General features: G+C 43.6%; 1 protein-coding gene across 1 annotated transcript in view; it reads left to right on the plus strand.

Annotated features, from left to right (window-relative positions):
* Window positions 1–15,956, plus strand: part of SCGN (secretagogin, EF-hand calcium binding protein) — a 200,683-nt gene extending 184,727 nt beyond the window's left edge. Inside the window, exon 11 of the mRNA XM_063924967.1 lies at window positions 15,442–15,956. Within this exon, the coding sequence (XP_063781037.1) occupies window positions 15,442–15,570 (129 nt within the window). The 3' untranslated portion in view covers window positions 15,571–15,956. The remainder of the gene's footprint in view (window positions 1–15,441) is intronic.
* Window positions 15,957–16,727: the final 771 nt, after the last annotated feature.

Consider the following 16,727-nt stretch of genomic DNA (forward strand, 5'->3'; position numbering starts at 1 on the left):
CGCAATGAGGTAGCTGTGTGAGTAAGCTAAGCGACCCTAGTGGCCGACACAAACACCTGGCCCATCTAGGAGTGGCACTGCAGTGTCACGCAGGATGGCCCTTCAAAAAACTACTCCCCAAACAGCACATGACGCAAAGAAAAAAAGAGGCGCAATGAGGTAGCTGTGTGAGTAAGCTAAGCGACCCTAGTGGCCGACACAAACACCTGGCCCATCTAGGAGTGGCACTGCAGTGTCACGCAGGCTGGCCCTTCAAAAAACTACTCCCCAAACAGCACATGACGCAAAGAAAAATTAAAGAAAAAAGAGGTGCAAGATGGAATTGTCCTTGGGCCCTCCCACCCACCCTTATGTTGTATAAACAGGACATGCACACTTTAACCAACCCATCATTTCAGTGACAGGGTCTGCCACACGACTGTGACTGAAATGACGGGTTGGTTTGGACCCCCACCAAAAAAGAAGCAATTAATCTCTCCTTGCACAAACTGGCTCTACAGAGGCAAGATATCCACCTCATCATCATCCTCCGATTCATCACCGTGTACATCCCCCTCCTCACAGATTATCAATTCGTCCCCACTGGAATCCACCATCTCAGCTCCCTGTGTACTTTGTGGAGGCAATTGCTGCTGGTCAATGTCTCCACGGAGGAATTTATTATAATTCATTTTAATGAACATCATCTTCTCCACATTTTCTGGAAGTAACCTCGTACGCCGATTGCTGACAAGGTGAGCGGCGGCACTAAACACTCTTTCGGAATACACACTTGTGGGAGGGCAACTTAGGTAGAATAAAGCCAGTTTGTGCAAGGGCCTCCAAATTGCCTCTTTTTCCTGCCAGTATACGTACGGACTGTCTGACGTGCCTACTTGGATGCGGTCACTCAAATAATCCTCCACCATTCTTTCAATGGTGAGAGAATCATATGCAGTGACAGTAGACGACATGTCCGTAATCGTTGTCAGGTCCTTCAGTCCGGACCAGATGTCAGCATCAGCAGTCGCTCCAGACTGCCCTGCATCACCGCCAGCGGGTGGGCTCGGAATTCTGAGCCTTTTCCTCGCACCCCCAATTGCGGGAGAATGTGAAGGAGGAGCTGTTGACCGATCAAGTTCCACTTGACTTGATAATTTTCTCACCAGCAGGTCTTTGAACCCCTGCAGACTTGTGTCTGCCGGAAAGAGAGATACAACGTAGGTTTTAAATCTAGGATCGAGCACGGTGGCCAAAATGTAGTGCTCTGATTTCAACAGATTGACCACCCGTGAATCCTGGTTAAGCGAATGAAGGGCTCCATCCACAAGTCCCACATGCCTAGCGGAATCGCTCTTTCTTAGCTCCTCCTTCAATGTCTCCAGCTTCTTCTGCAAAAGCCTGATGAGGGGAATGACCTGACTCAGGCTGGCAGTGTCTGAACTGACTTCACGTGTGGCAAGTTCAAAAGGTTGCAGAACCTTGCACAACGTTGAAATCATTCTCCACTGCGCTTGAGACAGGTGCATTCCACCTCCTTTGCCTATATCGTGGCCAGATGTATAGGCTTGAATGGCCTTTTGCTGCTCCTCCAACCTCTGAAGCATATAGAGGGTTGAATTCCACCTCGTTACCACTTCTTGCTTCAGATGATGGCAGGGCAGGTTCAGGCGTTTTTGGTGTTGCTCCAGTCTTCTGTACGTGGTGCCTGTACGCCGAAAGTGTCCCGCAATTCTTCTGGCCACCGACAGCATCTCTTGCACGCCCCTCTCGTTTTTTAAATAATTCTGCACCACCAAATTCAAGGTATGTGCAAAACATGGGACGTGCTGGAATTTGCCCAGATATAATGCACGCACAATATTGCTGGCGTTGTCCGATGCCACAAATCCACAGGAGAGTCCAATTGGGGTAAGCCATTCTGCGATGATCTTCCTCAGTTGCCGTAAGAGGTTTTCAGCTGTGTGCGTATTCTGGAAAGCGGTGATACAAAGCGTAGCCTGCCTAGGAAAGAGTTGGCGTTTGCGAGATGCTGCTACTGGTGCCGCCGCTGCTGTTCTTGCGGCGGGAGTCAATACATCTACCCAGTGGGCTGTCACAGTCATATAGTCCTGAGTCTGCCCTGCTCCACTTGTCCACATGTCCGTGGTTAAGTGGACATTGGGTACAACTGCATTTTTTAGGACACTGGTGAGTCTTTTTCTGAGGTCTGTGTACATTTTCGGTATCGCCTGCCTAGAGAAATGGAACCTAGATGGTATTTGGTACCGGGGACACAGTACCTCAAACAAGTCTATAGTTGGCTCTGCAGTAATGATGGATACCGGAACCACGTTTCTCACCGCCCAGGATGCCAAGGCCTCAGTTATCCGCTTTGCAGCAGGATGACTGCTGTGATATTTCATCTTCCTCGCAAAGGACTGTTGGACAGTCAATTGCTTGGTGGAAGTAGTAAAAGTGGTCTTACGACTTCCCCTCTGGGATGACCATCGACTCCCAGCAGCAACAACAGCAGCGCCAGCAGCAGTAGGCGTTACACTCAAGGATGCATCGGAGGAATCCCAGGCAGGAGAGGACTCGTCAGAATTGCCAGTGACATGGCCTGCAGGACTATTGGCATTCCTGGGGAAGGAGGAAATTGACACTGAGGGAGTTGGTGGGATGGTTTGCGTGAGCTTGGTTACAAGAGGAAGGGATTTACTGGTCAGTGGACTGCTTCCGCTGTCGCCCAAAGTTTTTGAACTTGTCACTGACTTATGATGAATGCGCTGCAGGTGACGTATAAGGGAGGATGTTCCGAGGTGGTTAACGTCCTTACCCCTACTTATTACAGCTTGACAAAGGCAACACACGGCTTGACACCTGTTGTCCGCATTTCTGTTGAAATACTTCCACACCGAAGAGCTGATTTTTTTGGTATTTTCACCAGGCATGTCAATGGCCATATTCCTCCCACGGACAACAGGTGTCTCCCCGGGTGCCTGACTTAAACAAACCACCTCACCATCAGAATCCTCCTTGTCAATTTCCTCCCCAGCGCCAGCAACACCCATATCCTCCTCATCCTGGTGTACTTCAACACTGACATCTTCAATCTGACTATCAGGAACTGGACTGCGGGTGCTCCTTCCAGCACTTGCAGGGGGCGTGCAAATGGTGGAAGGCGCATGCTCTTCACGTCCAGTGTTGGGAAGGTCAGGCATCGCAACCGACACAATTGGACTCTCCTTGTGGATTTGTGATTTCGAAGAACGCACAGTTCTTTGCTGTGCTTTTGCCAGCTTAAGTCTTTTCATTTTTCTAGCGAGAGGCTGAGTGCTTCCATCCTCATGTGAAGCTGAACCACTAGCCATGAACATAGGCCAGGGCCTCAGCCGTTCCTTGCCACTCCGTGTGGTAAATGGCATATTGGCAAGTTTACGCTTCTCCTCCGACGATTTTATTTTAGATTTTTGAGTCCTTTTTTTACTGATATTTTGTGTTTTGGATTTTACATGCTCTGTACTATGACATTGGGCATCGGCCTTGGCAGACGACGTTGATGGAATTTCATCGTCTCGGCCATGACTAGTGGCAGCAGCTTCAGCACGAGGTGGAAGTGGATCTTGATCTTTCCCTATTTTTGGAACCTCAACATTTTTGTTCTCCATATTTTAATAGGCACAACTAAAAGGCACCTCAGGTAAACAATGGAGATGGATGGATACTAGTATACTTATGGATGACGAGTGACTGACGACACAGAGGTAGCTACAGCCGTGGACTACCGTACTGCGTCTGCTAGTATAGAGATGATAATGATATAAAAAATATATATATATCACTACTGCAGGTATATATATATATATAATATATAATGACGGACCTGCTGGACGCTGTCAGCAGACTGCTGAACTACTAGTATGAAGAAGATAGGAAAAAAAAAACCCACCACAGGTAGGTATACAATTATGGACGAGCACTGACGACACAGAGGTAGCCACAGCCGTGGACTACCGTACTGCGTCTGCTAGTATAGAGATGATAATGATATAAAAAATATATATATATCACTACTGCAGGTATATATATATAATATATAATGACGGACCTGCTGGACGCTGTCAGCAGACTGCTGAACTACTAGTATGAAGAAGATAGAAAAAAAAAACCCCCACCACAGGTAGGTATACAATTATGGACGAGCACTGATGACACAGAGGTAGCCACAGCCGTGGACTACCGTACTGCGTCTGCTAATATAGAGATGATAATGATATAAAAAATATATATATATCACTACTGCAGGTATATATAATATATAATGACGGACCTGCTGGACGCTGTCAGCAGACTGCTGAACTACTAGTATGAAGAAGATAGAAAAAAAAAACCCCACCACAGGTAGGTATACAATTATGGACGAGCACTGACGACACAGAGGTAGCCACAGCCGTGCACAACCATACTGCGTCTGCTAATATAGAGATGATAATGATATAAAAAATATATATATATCACTACTGCAGGTATATATAATATATAATGACGGACCTGCTGGACGCTGTCAGCAGACTGCTGAACTAGTAGTATGAAGAAGATAGAAAAAAAAAAACCCCACCACAGGTAGGTATACAATTATGGACGAGCACTGACGACACAGAGGTAGCCACAGCCGTGGACTACCATACTGCGTCTGCTAATATAGAGATGATAATGATATAAAAAATATATATATATCACTACTGCAGGTATATATAATATATAATGACGGACCTGCTGGACGCTGTCAGCAGACTGCTGAACTACTAGTATGAAGAAGATAGAAAAAAAAAAAACCCACCACAGGTAGGTATACAATTATGGACGAGCACTGACGACACAGAGGTAGCCACAGCCGTGGACTACCGTACTGCGTCTGCTAATATAGAGATGATAATGATATAAAAAATATATATATATCACTACTGCAGGTATATATATATAATATATAATGACGGACCTGCTGGACGCTGTCAGCAGACTGCTGAACTACTAGTATGAAGAAGATAGAAAAAAAAACCCCACCACAGGTAGGTATACAATTATGGACGAGCACTGATGACACAGAGGTAGCCACAGCCGTGGACTACCGTACTGCGTCTGCTAATATAGAGATGATAATGATATAAAAAATATATATATATCACTACTGCAGGTATATATATATAATATATAATGACGGACCTGCTGGACGCTGTCAGCAGACTGCTGAACTACTAGTATGAAGAAGATAGAAAAAAAAAACCCCACCACAGGTAGGTATACAATTATGGACTAGCACTGATGACACAGAGGTAGCCACAGCCGTGGACTACCGTACTGCGTCTGCTAGTATAGAGATGATAATGATATAAAAAAATATATATATATCACTACTGCAGGTATATATAATATATAATGACGGACCTGCTGGACGCTGTCAGCAGACTGCTGAACTACTAGTATGAAGAAGATAGAAAAAAAAAACCCCACCACAGGTAGGTATACAATTATGGACGAGCACTGACGACACAGAGGTAGCCACAGCCGTGGACTACCGTACTGCGTCTGCTAATATAGAGATGATAATGATATAAAAAATATATATATATCACTACTGCAGGTATATATAATATATAATGACAGACCTGCTGGACGCTGTCAGCAGACTGCTGAACTACTAGTATGAAGAAGATAGAAAAAGAAAACCCCCACCACAGGTAGGTATACAATTATGGACGAGCACTGACGACACAGAGGTAGCTACAGCCGTGGACTACCGTACTGCGTCTGCTAATATAGAGATGATAATGATATAAAAAATATATATATATCACTACTGCAGGTATATATAATATATAATGACAGACCTGCTGGACGCTGTCAGCAGACTGCTGAACTACTAGTATGAAGAAGATAGAAAAAGAAAACCCCCACCACAGGTAGGTATACAATTATGGACGAGCACTGACGACACAGAGGTAGCTACAGCCGTGGACTACCGTACTGCGTCTGCTAATATAGAGATGATAAAGATGATAGAGATGAACAAAAAAAATATAACACTACTGCAGGTAAATATTTATATAATATAATGAATGACGGACCTGCTGGACACTGTCAGCAGAATGCGTTTATAGAATAAAAATAAAAAACACCACAGGAGTGTTTGTTTAACTTTTTCAGGCAGACAATATACTGGTGGTCAGTGGTCACACTGGCAGCAAAAGTGTGCACTGTACTCCTGCTATAACTGCTCCCCAGTCTCCCCCACAATTAAGCTGTGTGAGCAGCACTGGCAGTGAGCACTCAGCACAGTCAGATATAATACATACATAGATGATATATTATCATTATCATATTATCATGCAGCACACTGAGGCTGAGCACAGATATGGTATATGACTGTGTATCGTTTTTTTTCAGGCAGAGAACCGATTAAAATTAAACTGGTGGTCACACTATCAGCAAAACTCTGCTGCACTGTACTGAGTACTCCTCCTAATGCTCCCCAAATTAGTAAATCAACTCAAGTGTCTCTGACGCTCTAATCTAATCTAAACGGAGAGGACGCCAGCCACGTCCTCTCCCTATCAATCTCAATGCACGTGTGAAAATGGCGGCGACGCGCGGCTCCTTATATAGAATCCGAGTCTCGCGAGAATCCGACAGCGGGATGATGACGTTCGGGCGCTCTCGGGTTAACCGAGCAAGGCGGGAGGATCCGAGTCTGCTCGGACCCGTGCAAAAAAGGCTGAAGTTCGGGGGGGTTCGGATTCCGAGGAACCGAACCCGCTCATCTCTAGTGAAATGCAGAGCTGTGGTAAATAGAGAGATGCAGAGGTGTAATAAAGAGAAGCAGAGCTGTAATACATATAGAAATGCAGAGCTGTGATAAAAATACAGAGCTGTAATAAATATAGAGATACAGAGATGTAATAAATATAGAGATGCAGAGCTGTGATCAGTGGCAGCACTGGTGTCGGTGACAACAAGTGCGATCAAGAGCCACCATGTGCGCCAAAAGGGTGTACGGCCAAAAAGGGAGTATGGCTTCATGGGCAGGGGTGTGGCCCCCCAAAAACCCTGTTTCATCACCACTATGGGGCGTAGCCTCTCGGGAAGCTGCCCACCCTTTTACGCCCCCCCCCCATCTCGATTACATCAGTCTGTGGGCATGCCTCACTGGTAGCCTTTATTAATTTGCCAAGTATTCCTTTAGATGCAATCTAGGGTCAGCTGTGCTGGTGAATTTGCGCTAACATACACACATTTTTCATAATACTAAGTGTTTGTAAATGAACAGCTGAACAACACCAGTAAACAGGTATTTGAATGTTTAAATTTAAATATTGCAACTTCTTTACACTCCAAGTCTAAAGAACTGTACTTTTATCTCAAACGAACCATGGGGGTAATTCAGAGTTGATCGCAGCAGCAAATTTGTTAGCAGTTGGGCAAAACCATGGTGGTCATTCCGAGTTGTTCGCTAGCAGTTTTAGTTCGCAGCGCAGCGTTTAGGCAAAAAAGCTGCACTTCTGTGCATGCGTATGCTGCGCAATGCGCATGCGCGACTTACTTTCACAAAAGCCGAAGTAGTTTTACACAAGGTCTAGTGACGCTTTTCAGTCGCACTGCTCGCCGCAGAGTGATTGACATGAAGTGGGCGTTTTTGGGAGGTAACTGACCATTTTCGGGGAGTGTGTGGGAAAATGCAGGCGTGTCAGATACAAATGCAGGCGTGCCAGGGGAAACGCAGGCCTGGCTGGCCGAACACAGGGCGTGTTCGTGACATCAAAACAGGAACTAAATAGTCTGAAGTGATCGCAAGATAGGAGTAGGTCTGGAGCTGCTCAGAAACTACACAATCTTTTTTTTTAGCCGCGCTGCGATCCTTTTGGTCGCACTTCTGCTAAACTAAGATACACTCCCAGAGGGCGGCAGCTTAGCGTTTGCACGGCTGCTAAAAGCAGCTAGCGAGCGAACAACTCGGAATGAGGGCTCATGTGTACTGCAGGTGTTTCAGTTATAACGTGCAGAGAGAGTTAGATTTGGGTGGGTTATTTTGTTTCTGTGCAGGGTAAATACTTGCTGTTTAATTTTTACACTGCAATTTAGATTTCAGTTTGAACACACCACACCCAAATCTAATTCTCTCTGCACATTTTATCTGCCCCCCCTGCAGTGCACATGGTTTTGCCCAACTGCTAACAAATTTGCTGCTGCCATCAACTCTGAATTAGGCCCCATGTACCACAAATTGACTTTCTTTATTGCACTCCATAGTTTTTTCTCTAAAACAATAACATCCTTCATTCTCCCTGCTACTCACCCCTCTGTACACATTGCCGCCTCAATTATTCACTACCCTATTATTAACACTCATGAGATTTTTACTTATCTTTCTATTTTGACAATAACATCCACAACCGGTCACCATAAAAACATTCACAAACCTCCAACTGTATTTATCTCTCTCTCCTGCTTCTATTAGCTGGTGACATTTCACTGAATCCGAGACCCAACCACTTGCCCCACTCACATCCACCTGATTCGCAGCAATATAGAGAACCAGCCAATCTCATAAACATCAGATGTCTCCCTGCACCCTCAAAATCACTAAAATGTGCCTTATGGAATGCACGTTCTGTTTGTAACAAATTAACATCCATACATGACCTCTTCATATCTAACAACTTCAATCTGCTGGCTATAACAGAAACATGGCTCACACAGTCAGACACGGCCTCCCCTGCAGCACTGTCAAATGGTGTTCTCCACTTCACACACACCTCCAGGCCCAGTAACAGTAAAGGAGGTGGGGATGGATTATTACTTTCCCAGTTTTTTGCGTACACAGTTCTACCACAGGTTCCATCACTCACATTCACATCATTTGTAGTACATTCCATCTGGATTTATACTCCTTTATCTCTGCCTGTTGCAGCTATCTATCACCTACTTGGGCAACCCAAACAATTTCTGGAAGATGTTTGTTCCTAACTCCCTCACTTCCTATCCTCTGACCTCTCCACCATCATCATAGTTGAATTCAATATTGCATTTGATAGTCCACAATCTGCTGCTCATGCCTCCAAACTACTCTTTCTAACCTCATCCGTCGGCCTTTCCCAGTGGACTGACTCCTCTACTAAGAATGTCCACTGCCTTGATTTAGTGTTCACCAGATTATGCTCAGTTTCTAAATTCACTAACACTCCTTTCCCTCTCAGATCACAACCTTGTCACTTTCTGCTCTCCACCATTACTTCAAATTCAGAGTCATTTAAGTCCTCCAACCCTCCTCAAACCCACAGAAATATTAACACAATTAATTTTCAAGAACTGTCCACATTTCTGCAACAACTTCTCTCACCTATTTCTGCATTTACTTCTCCTGTGGCTGATGTATCACACCTGTGCCAGACTCTGGCCCTTGACCAAGTGGCTCCAGCTACCCATCACACTCCACGTAGGCTTAGATTTAGACCGTGGCACTCTAAATTAACAACACACTTACAAAATCTCTCACAAAAAGTTGAACATCAGTGGCGTAAATCTCATATTCAAAGCGACTTCCTAACATATAAGACTGTCTACCACTCTTATCGTAATGCCATGGACACTGCCAAACAAACATATTTCCAAACTCAGCTCAAGCCTGTAACCCCAAACAACTTTTTAATACATTTAAATCACATCTGAACCCTCCCTCACCCAACCCCCCAGCCACTATCAAGGCGCAAGATCTTGCTTCCTACTTCAAGGACAAGATTGATGAGATCTGAGATGCAATGGTTTGCTCTTTCTCAGCCAGTGACCTGCTCAATTCTATACCTGAACCCTCTGGCACTCTCACAAATGATCCCACAAATGAAGACAATGTGTCAACACTCTTCTCATCCTACTACTCTACTACTTCTCCTCTTGAGCCTATACCCTCACAAGTAAGTAAATCTCTGTCTCCTGTGCTCATCCCAACCTTAACTAACATCTGTAATCTCTCTCTCTACTAGTATCTTTCCTTCACTGTTCAAGCATGCAGTGATTACTTCCATTCTGAAAGAACAAAATTCTGACCCTAACTCTCTCTCAAACTGCCATCCCATCTCTCAGCTCCCATGCCTCTCCAAGCTACTTGAGAGACTTGCCTAAACTCTCCTCACACACTTTCTTAATTCACTCAACTTATTGGACCCACTTCAGTCAGGCTTTCATTCTTAACACTCCACAGAGACAGCACTGACTAAAGTAGTGAATGATCTAGTCACTACGAAGTCCAAATGCCATGACTCACTTCTTATTCTTCTAGATCTCTCTGCTGCTTTTGACACTGTTGACCATTCTCTTCTCATACATACACTACAATCTTCAAGACACGCCCCTTTTTTGTTCCTATACTACCTATCTAATCGCTCCCTCTGTGTTCGCTTCTCTGAATCCACCTCCCCTTCGCTACATCTTTCAGTTGGTGTACTGTAAGGCTCGGTCTTAGGTCCTCTGCTTTTCTTAATCTATACCTCATCTCTTGGTAAACGAATCAACTCTTTTGGAGTTCAGTACCATCTGTACGCAGATGATACTCAAAAATCTATCCTCCCCAGATTTGTCACAATCTGTATTGGTCCGGGTCACTGAATGCCTTTCAGCCGTTTCATCTTGGATGTCATTTCGCCACCTCAAACTTAATTTTTCCAAAACAATTATATTTCCACCGGCCAGTAGCAGTTACCAACATGATATCTCTATCACTGTTGAGAACTCAACAATCAATCCTACCCCACCAGCTCGCTGCCTAGATGTCATTCTTGACTCAGTACTGTCCTTTGCTCCCTACATTCAATCTGTCTCAAAAAGTTTTGTTTTATCATTGTGTCCAGTTGTAAAGCGCAATGGAATTTGCTGCGCTATATAAGAAACTGTTAATAAAGAAAGAAATCCCTGCAGATGTTGGCCTGCCCCAGAGACAAGTGTCTGCACTGCCGCCTCCTTCTCAGTGACAGGAGCCAAGTGCTGCAGTATAATGTCATACTGACGCACCCGGCACCTGCCATTGCGGAGGAGCCAGCATTTTGGTGTCACAGCCTCTATGCGTAACACGCGGCTGTGGCCCGCACCTCCCTTGTGAAGTCCTGGCTGTGATAAAGCGATAATAAGTAACAGGTGTAAGAAACAGCACATTGAGGGCTTGATTCTGAGGTGGGAGCAAAGCATAAATGAGCAAGTAACTTTGCCTCTGGGTAAAACCATGTTGCACTGCAGGTTGAATAGATTTATAATGTACAAAAAATATTAAGATTTGGATGGGGGGTATCCAAAATCAAATCTAAAATGCACTGTTAAAATAAAGCTGTACAGCATTTGCAGGCTACATGCTAAAGCAGCCAGTATTTATCCTGCATGCAAAAATGATATAAATATATATTTGCACCACTTGCATTGCAACATGGTTTACCCAGGTCAGGGCCACCATCAAGGGGGTACTGTGGGGACAACTGTCCGGCCACTCTAACTGAGAGGGGAGGGCTTGGGCCACTCATCCCGCCAGCCGATATTTCCACCACCATTGCCCTGCTGTAACCTGATGGTGGGCCCCTGTTCACCTGCCGCCCATGATGTAGCAAAGTAGAAAACTACAAATGATGTCAGGGACTTAATATGGTGTCAGGGGCATTACTGTGGAGGCTTAATATGGTGCATGGGGCATTACTTTGTGGTGCATTATATGGTGTTGCCCAGAGTATGTGCACAGGAATTATATATATATATATATATATATATATACACTGCTCAAAAAAGGGAACACTTAAACAACACAATGTAACTCCGAGTCAATCACACTTCTGTGAAATCAAACTGTCCACTTAGGAAGCAACACTGATTGACAATCAATTTCACATGCTGTTGTGCAAATGGAATAGACAACAGGTGGAAATTATAGGCAATTAGCAAGACACCCCCAATAAAGGAGTTGTTCTGCAGGTGGTGACCACAGACCACTTCTCAGCTCCTATGCTTTCTGGCTGATGTTTTGGTCACTTTTGAAAGCTGGCGGTGCTTTCACTCTAGTGGTAGCATGAGACGGAGTCTACAACCCACACAAGTGGTTCAGGTAGTGCAGCTCATCCAGGATGGCACATCAATGCGAGCTGTGGCAAGAAGGTTTGCTGTGTCTGTCAGCGTAGTGTCCAGAGCATGGAGGTGCTACCAGGAGACAGGCCAGTACATCAGGAGACGTGGAGGAGACCGTAGGAGGGCAACAACCCAGCAGCAGGACCGCTACCTCCGCCTTTGTGCAAGGAGTAACAGGAGGAGCACTGCCAGAGCCCTGCGAAATGACCTCCAGCAAGCCACAAATGTGCATGTGTCTACTCAAACGATCAGAAACAGACTCCATGAGGGTGGTATGAGGGCCCGATGTCCACAGGTGGGGGTTGTGCTTACAGCCCAACACCATGCAGGACGTTTGGCATTTGCCAGAGAACACCAAGATTGGCAAATTTGCCACTGGCACCCTGTGCTCTTCACAGAGGAAAGCAGGTTCTCACTGAGCACATGTGACATACGTGACAGAGTCTGGAGACGCCAAGGAGAACATTCTGCTGCCTGCAACATCCTCCAGCATGACCGGTTTGGCAGTGGGTCAGTAATGGTTTGGGGTGGCATTTCTTTGGGGGGCCACACAGCCCTCCAAGTGCTCGCCAGAGGTAGCCTGACTGCCATTAGGTACCGAGATGAGATCCTCAGACCCCTTGTGAGACCATATGCTGGAGCGGTTGGCCCTGAGTTCCTCCTAATGCAAGACAATGTTAGACTTCATGTGGCTGGAGTGTGTCAGCAGTTCCTGCAAGATGAAGGCATTGATGCTATGGACTGGCCCGCCCGTTCCCCAGACCTGAATCCAATTGAGCACATCTGGGACATCATGTCTCGCTCCATTCACCAATGCCACGTTGCACCACAGACTGTCCAGGAGTTGGCGGATGCTTTAGTCCAGGTCTGGGAGGAGATCCCTCAGGAGACCATCCGTCACCTCATCAGGAGCATGCCCAGGTGTTGTAGGGAGGTCATACAGGCACGTGGAGGCCACACACACTACTGAACCTCATTTTGACTTGTTTTAAGGACATTATATCAAAGTTGGATCAGCCTGTAGTGTGTTTTTCCACTTTAATTTTGAGTGTGACTCCAAATCCAGATGTCCATGGGTTTATAAATTTGATTTCCAGTGATAATTTTTGTGTGATTTTGTTGTCAGCACATTCAACTATGTAAAGAACAAAGTATTTAATAAGAATATTTCATTCATTCAGATCTAGGATGTGTTATTTTAGTGTTCCCTTTATTTTTTTGAGCAGTATATATATATATATATATGTACACACACACAGTTGTGCTCATAAGTTTACATACCCTAGCAGAATTTGTGATTTTTCTGGCCAATTGTCAGAGAATATGAATGATAACTCACAAACTTTTCTTTCACTCATGGTTAGTGGTTGGGTGAAGCCATTTATTGTCAAACAACTGTGTTTACTCTTTTTAAATCATAATGACAACAGAAACTACCCAAATGACCCTGATGAAAAGTTTACACACCCCAATTCATAATCCCAAATCTGCGATTGCATTGATGCTGGGCCATCACAGATTTTTTCTTCTAGAAGGTTCCACAGCTATGTGAACTAGCGAGGATTATTTCTACCTTTTCTGAATTATACACCTTTAGTTAATTTATAAGGTTCGTTATTTATGAGCTTGTGGAGTCCTTGTGTCCATTTCAATATCTCTAACATGGGAGCGTTTTTTACATGAGGATTGGATCCATTAGGTTGGATTGTTATCACTACAGTAGCCATTAGTGATGTTGGAATTCTCCTTTCAAATATTCCCGATTGATTACTTGGGCCCATTCTAGTCTGTTGATTTTAATTGGCCACAATCAGAGATACGCCCCTGATGAAGTCTTGGTGCAAGACGAAACGCATTGGGTTATCATTCTGTTGTATCTGACGTCACTCCCAAGTTCTTTGATAAAGAATAAGAACAGTAGAGATCTAATTATACTTTTCTCTGTCTTCGATAAACTGATCAATGTGGGAGATTCGTATTATACTATTGATGATATGTTATGGACATTAATCTTGCTAACGTATTGTTTTAAATAAATTTTTATGAAGGAACAGTTGACCATTATGTTTTAAACTTGTTGACACGTAATTGTGAAACCTTAAAAGGGGTTTTCTCTAACTTCTGGGGTCAATGTAATCCCAGGGCGCCAATTCCTCTATTTTTATCATATATATACACACACACACACACACACACACACACACACACACACACACACACACACACACACACAGTACTGTGTAACAGTTTTAGGCAGGTGTGGATAAACTGCTGCAAAGTAAGAATGCTTTCAAAAATAGATGTACTAATATTTTATTTTTATAAATTAACAAAATGCAAAGTGAATGAACAGAAGAGAAATCTAAATCAAATCAATATTTGGTGTGACCACCATTTGCCATCAAAACAGCATCAATTTTATCAGTACACTTGCATACAGTTTGTGAAGGAACTAGGCAGGGAGGTTGTTCCAAACATCTTGAGGAGCTAACCACAGATCTTCTGTGGATGTAAGCTTGCTCAAATCCTTCTGTCTCTTCATGTAATCCCAAACAGACGTGATGATGTTGAGATCAGGGCTCTGTTGGGGCCATATCATCTCTTCCAGGACTCCATGTTCTTCTTTACGCTGAAGATAGTTTATAATGACATTGGCTGTATGTTTGGGGTTGTTGTCCTGCTGTAGAATAAATTTGGAGCAAATCAGACACCTCCCTAATGGTATTGCATGATGAATAAGAACCTGCCTGTATTTCTTAGCTTTGAGGACATCATTAATCATCATTAGTCTCTCTGGGATTATATGAAGAGACAGAAGGATTTAAACAAGTCTACATCCACAGAAGATCTGTGGTTAGTTCTCCAAGATGTTTGGAACAACCTCCCTGCTAAGTTCCTTTAAAAACTGTGTGCACATCAGGATGTAGTTATGTAACGGGCGGTCAGGAGGCTGCCGGTCACAATACCGGCACCTACATCCTGCCCCTCACAATACTAACAGGGACTATTCCCCAGACGGTCCCAAAGTGTGGGAATAGAACCTGTGGCGAGCGCTGCTCCGAGCCCGCCGCCGGGCATCTTAATGCCGGGATCCCGGCGTCTGTATGGGGAGACCGCAGTTCACACGATACCGTCTCATGCAAATGTATCTAGAAGAATTGATGCTGTTTTGAAGACAAAGGGTGGTCACACCAAACATTGATTTTATGTATATTTCTCTTCTGTTCATTCACTTTGCATTTACTTATATGTGTATGTATGTGTGAATACTTGCTGTGACCCCACTTGATCATTTTAATGCCAATATCATTTTATATCTTTTGTTGACAGCCAAGTATCAGCGGTGTGGACCTTGATAAGTTCCGTCAAATTCTACTAAATCATTGTGATGTCAACAGGGATGGAAAAATACAGAAGTCTGAGCTGGCATTGTGTCTTGGTCTGAAAGTAAACCCATGAAGTCATGCAGAATCTGCCTTCTTGTGCCTCTTCTTTTGTCAGAACCTGCTGGTTTATTGGTAACCATGTTCTGCTACAAATCCTTGTCACACTGGTGATTGTGGAACGTAGGAGCATTTACAAGTAATGCATGAGCAGCGCAGACACAATTTGAATGCATGGCAGGCTTTTGGTGAATCAAAATATGTTTCTAATTAAATTTCTTTTACTTCTCTAAATTCCATTAAAGTATAATTTTTATTAATGACAATCTACTGAAAGAAATAAATGAATTAATTAATTATTCATTCATTCATATCATGTAATCTTTGTAACTTGTTTGAAATCCGTTAGTTGTATTTATCACTGTTGTGGAACAATAAAGTCTTATGTTTTTTTTTTCAAAATACCAGCATCTTTTTTATGAGGTTTTACTTAAAGAGGCCCGTTCACTAAAAATAAGGCCAGTCAATATATTACATACTACTGAGCAGTTCGTTAGTGTGACATTTATTAAAAATCACTTTAGGAAAACCTTTTAGCAATTCAGTAAGTGGCACTTTCTGGCAGCACTATATTTACTCATGAATTATATGTCATTATAGTACCATGAATCTATTTTGTGTAAATTGTGTTATCAGCTGCTCCACACTGCCTTGATGGAAAACACCGCCGCATATCCCATGTTTCCTCTGCCGGCTCTATCCAGACTGAAGCTGCATTCAAACTTAATTTAGTAAAGGGAAAGACTGTGGACCTGATCCATGCGTGCTAAATGCAGAGACAGACATACAGTACACCACATTATGGGGGAGATTCAAATGTTTGAAAAGTCGGTTGGGTGTCTGTTTTTTCCCGTCTATTAGATAGGAAAAAACAGACTCCCAACTGACTTTTCAAACATTTGAATCTCCCCCTATGTATGTATAGTACACAAACATACGTATACACACAAATACATGTATAACACACTTTTTATTTCAAATTACTGTAGCTCATTGCATTTTTTGGTTAATGATCCTTAACGGAGATGGGGAAGGTTTTCAAAAAATGAAACATTTTGGCTTATGTATGAGTTACAGTTGCAGCAAAAAGGTGTTGTTCAAACATACTTTCTATCTCTAGAAATTTTTAGTAAATACCCTATGACAATCAAATTATATGACATCTCTTGATGA

Source organism: Pseudophryne corroboree, chromosome 5 (assembly GCF_028390025.1).
Source record: "Pseudophryne corroboree isolate aPseCor3 chromosome 5, aPseCor3.hap2, whole genome shotgun sequence".
Taxonomy (NCBI): Eukaryota; Metazoa; Chordata; class Amphibia; order Anura; family Myobatrachidae; genus Pseudophryne; species Pseudophryne corroboree.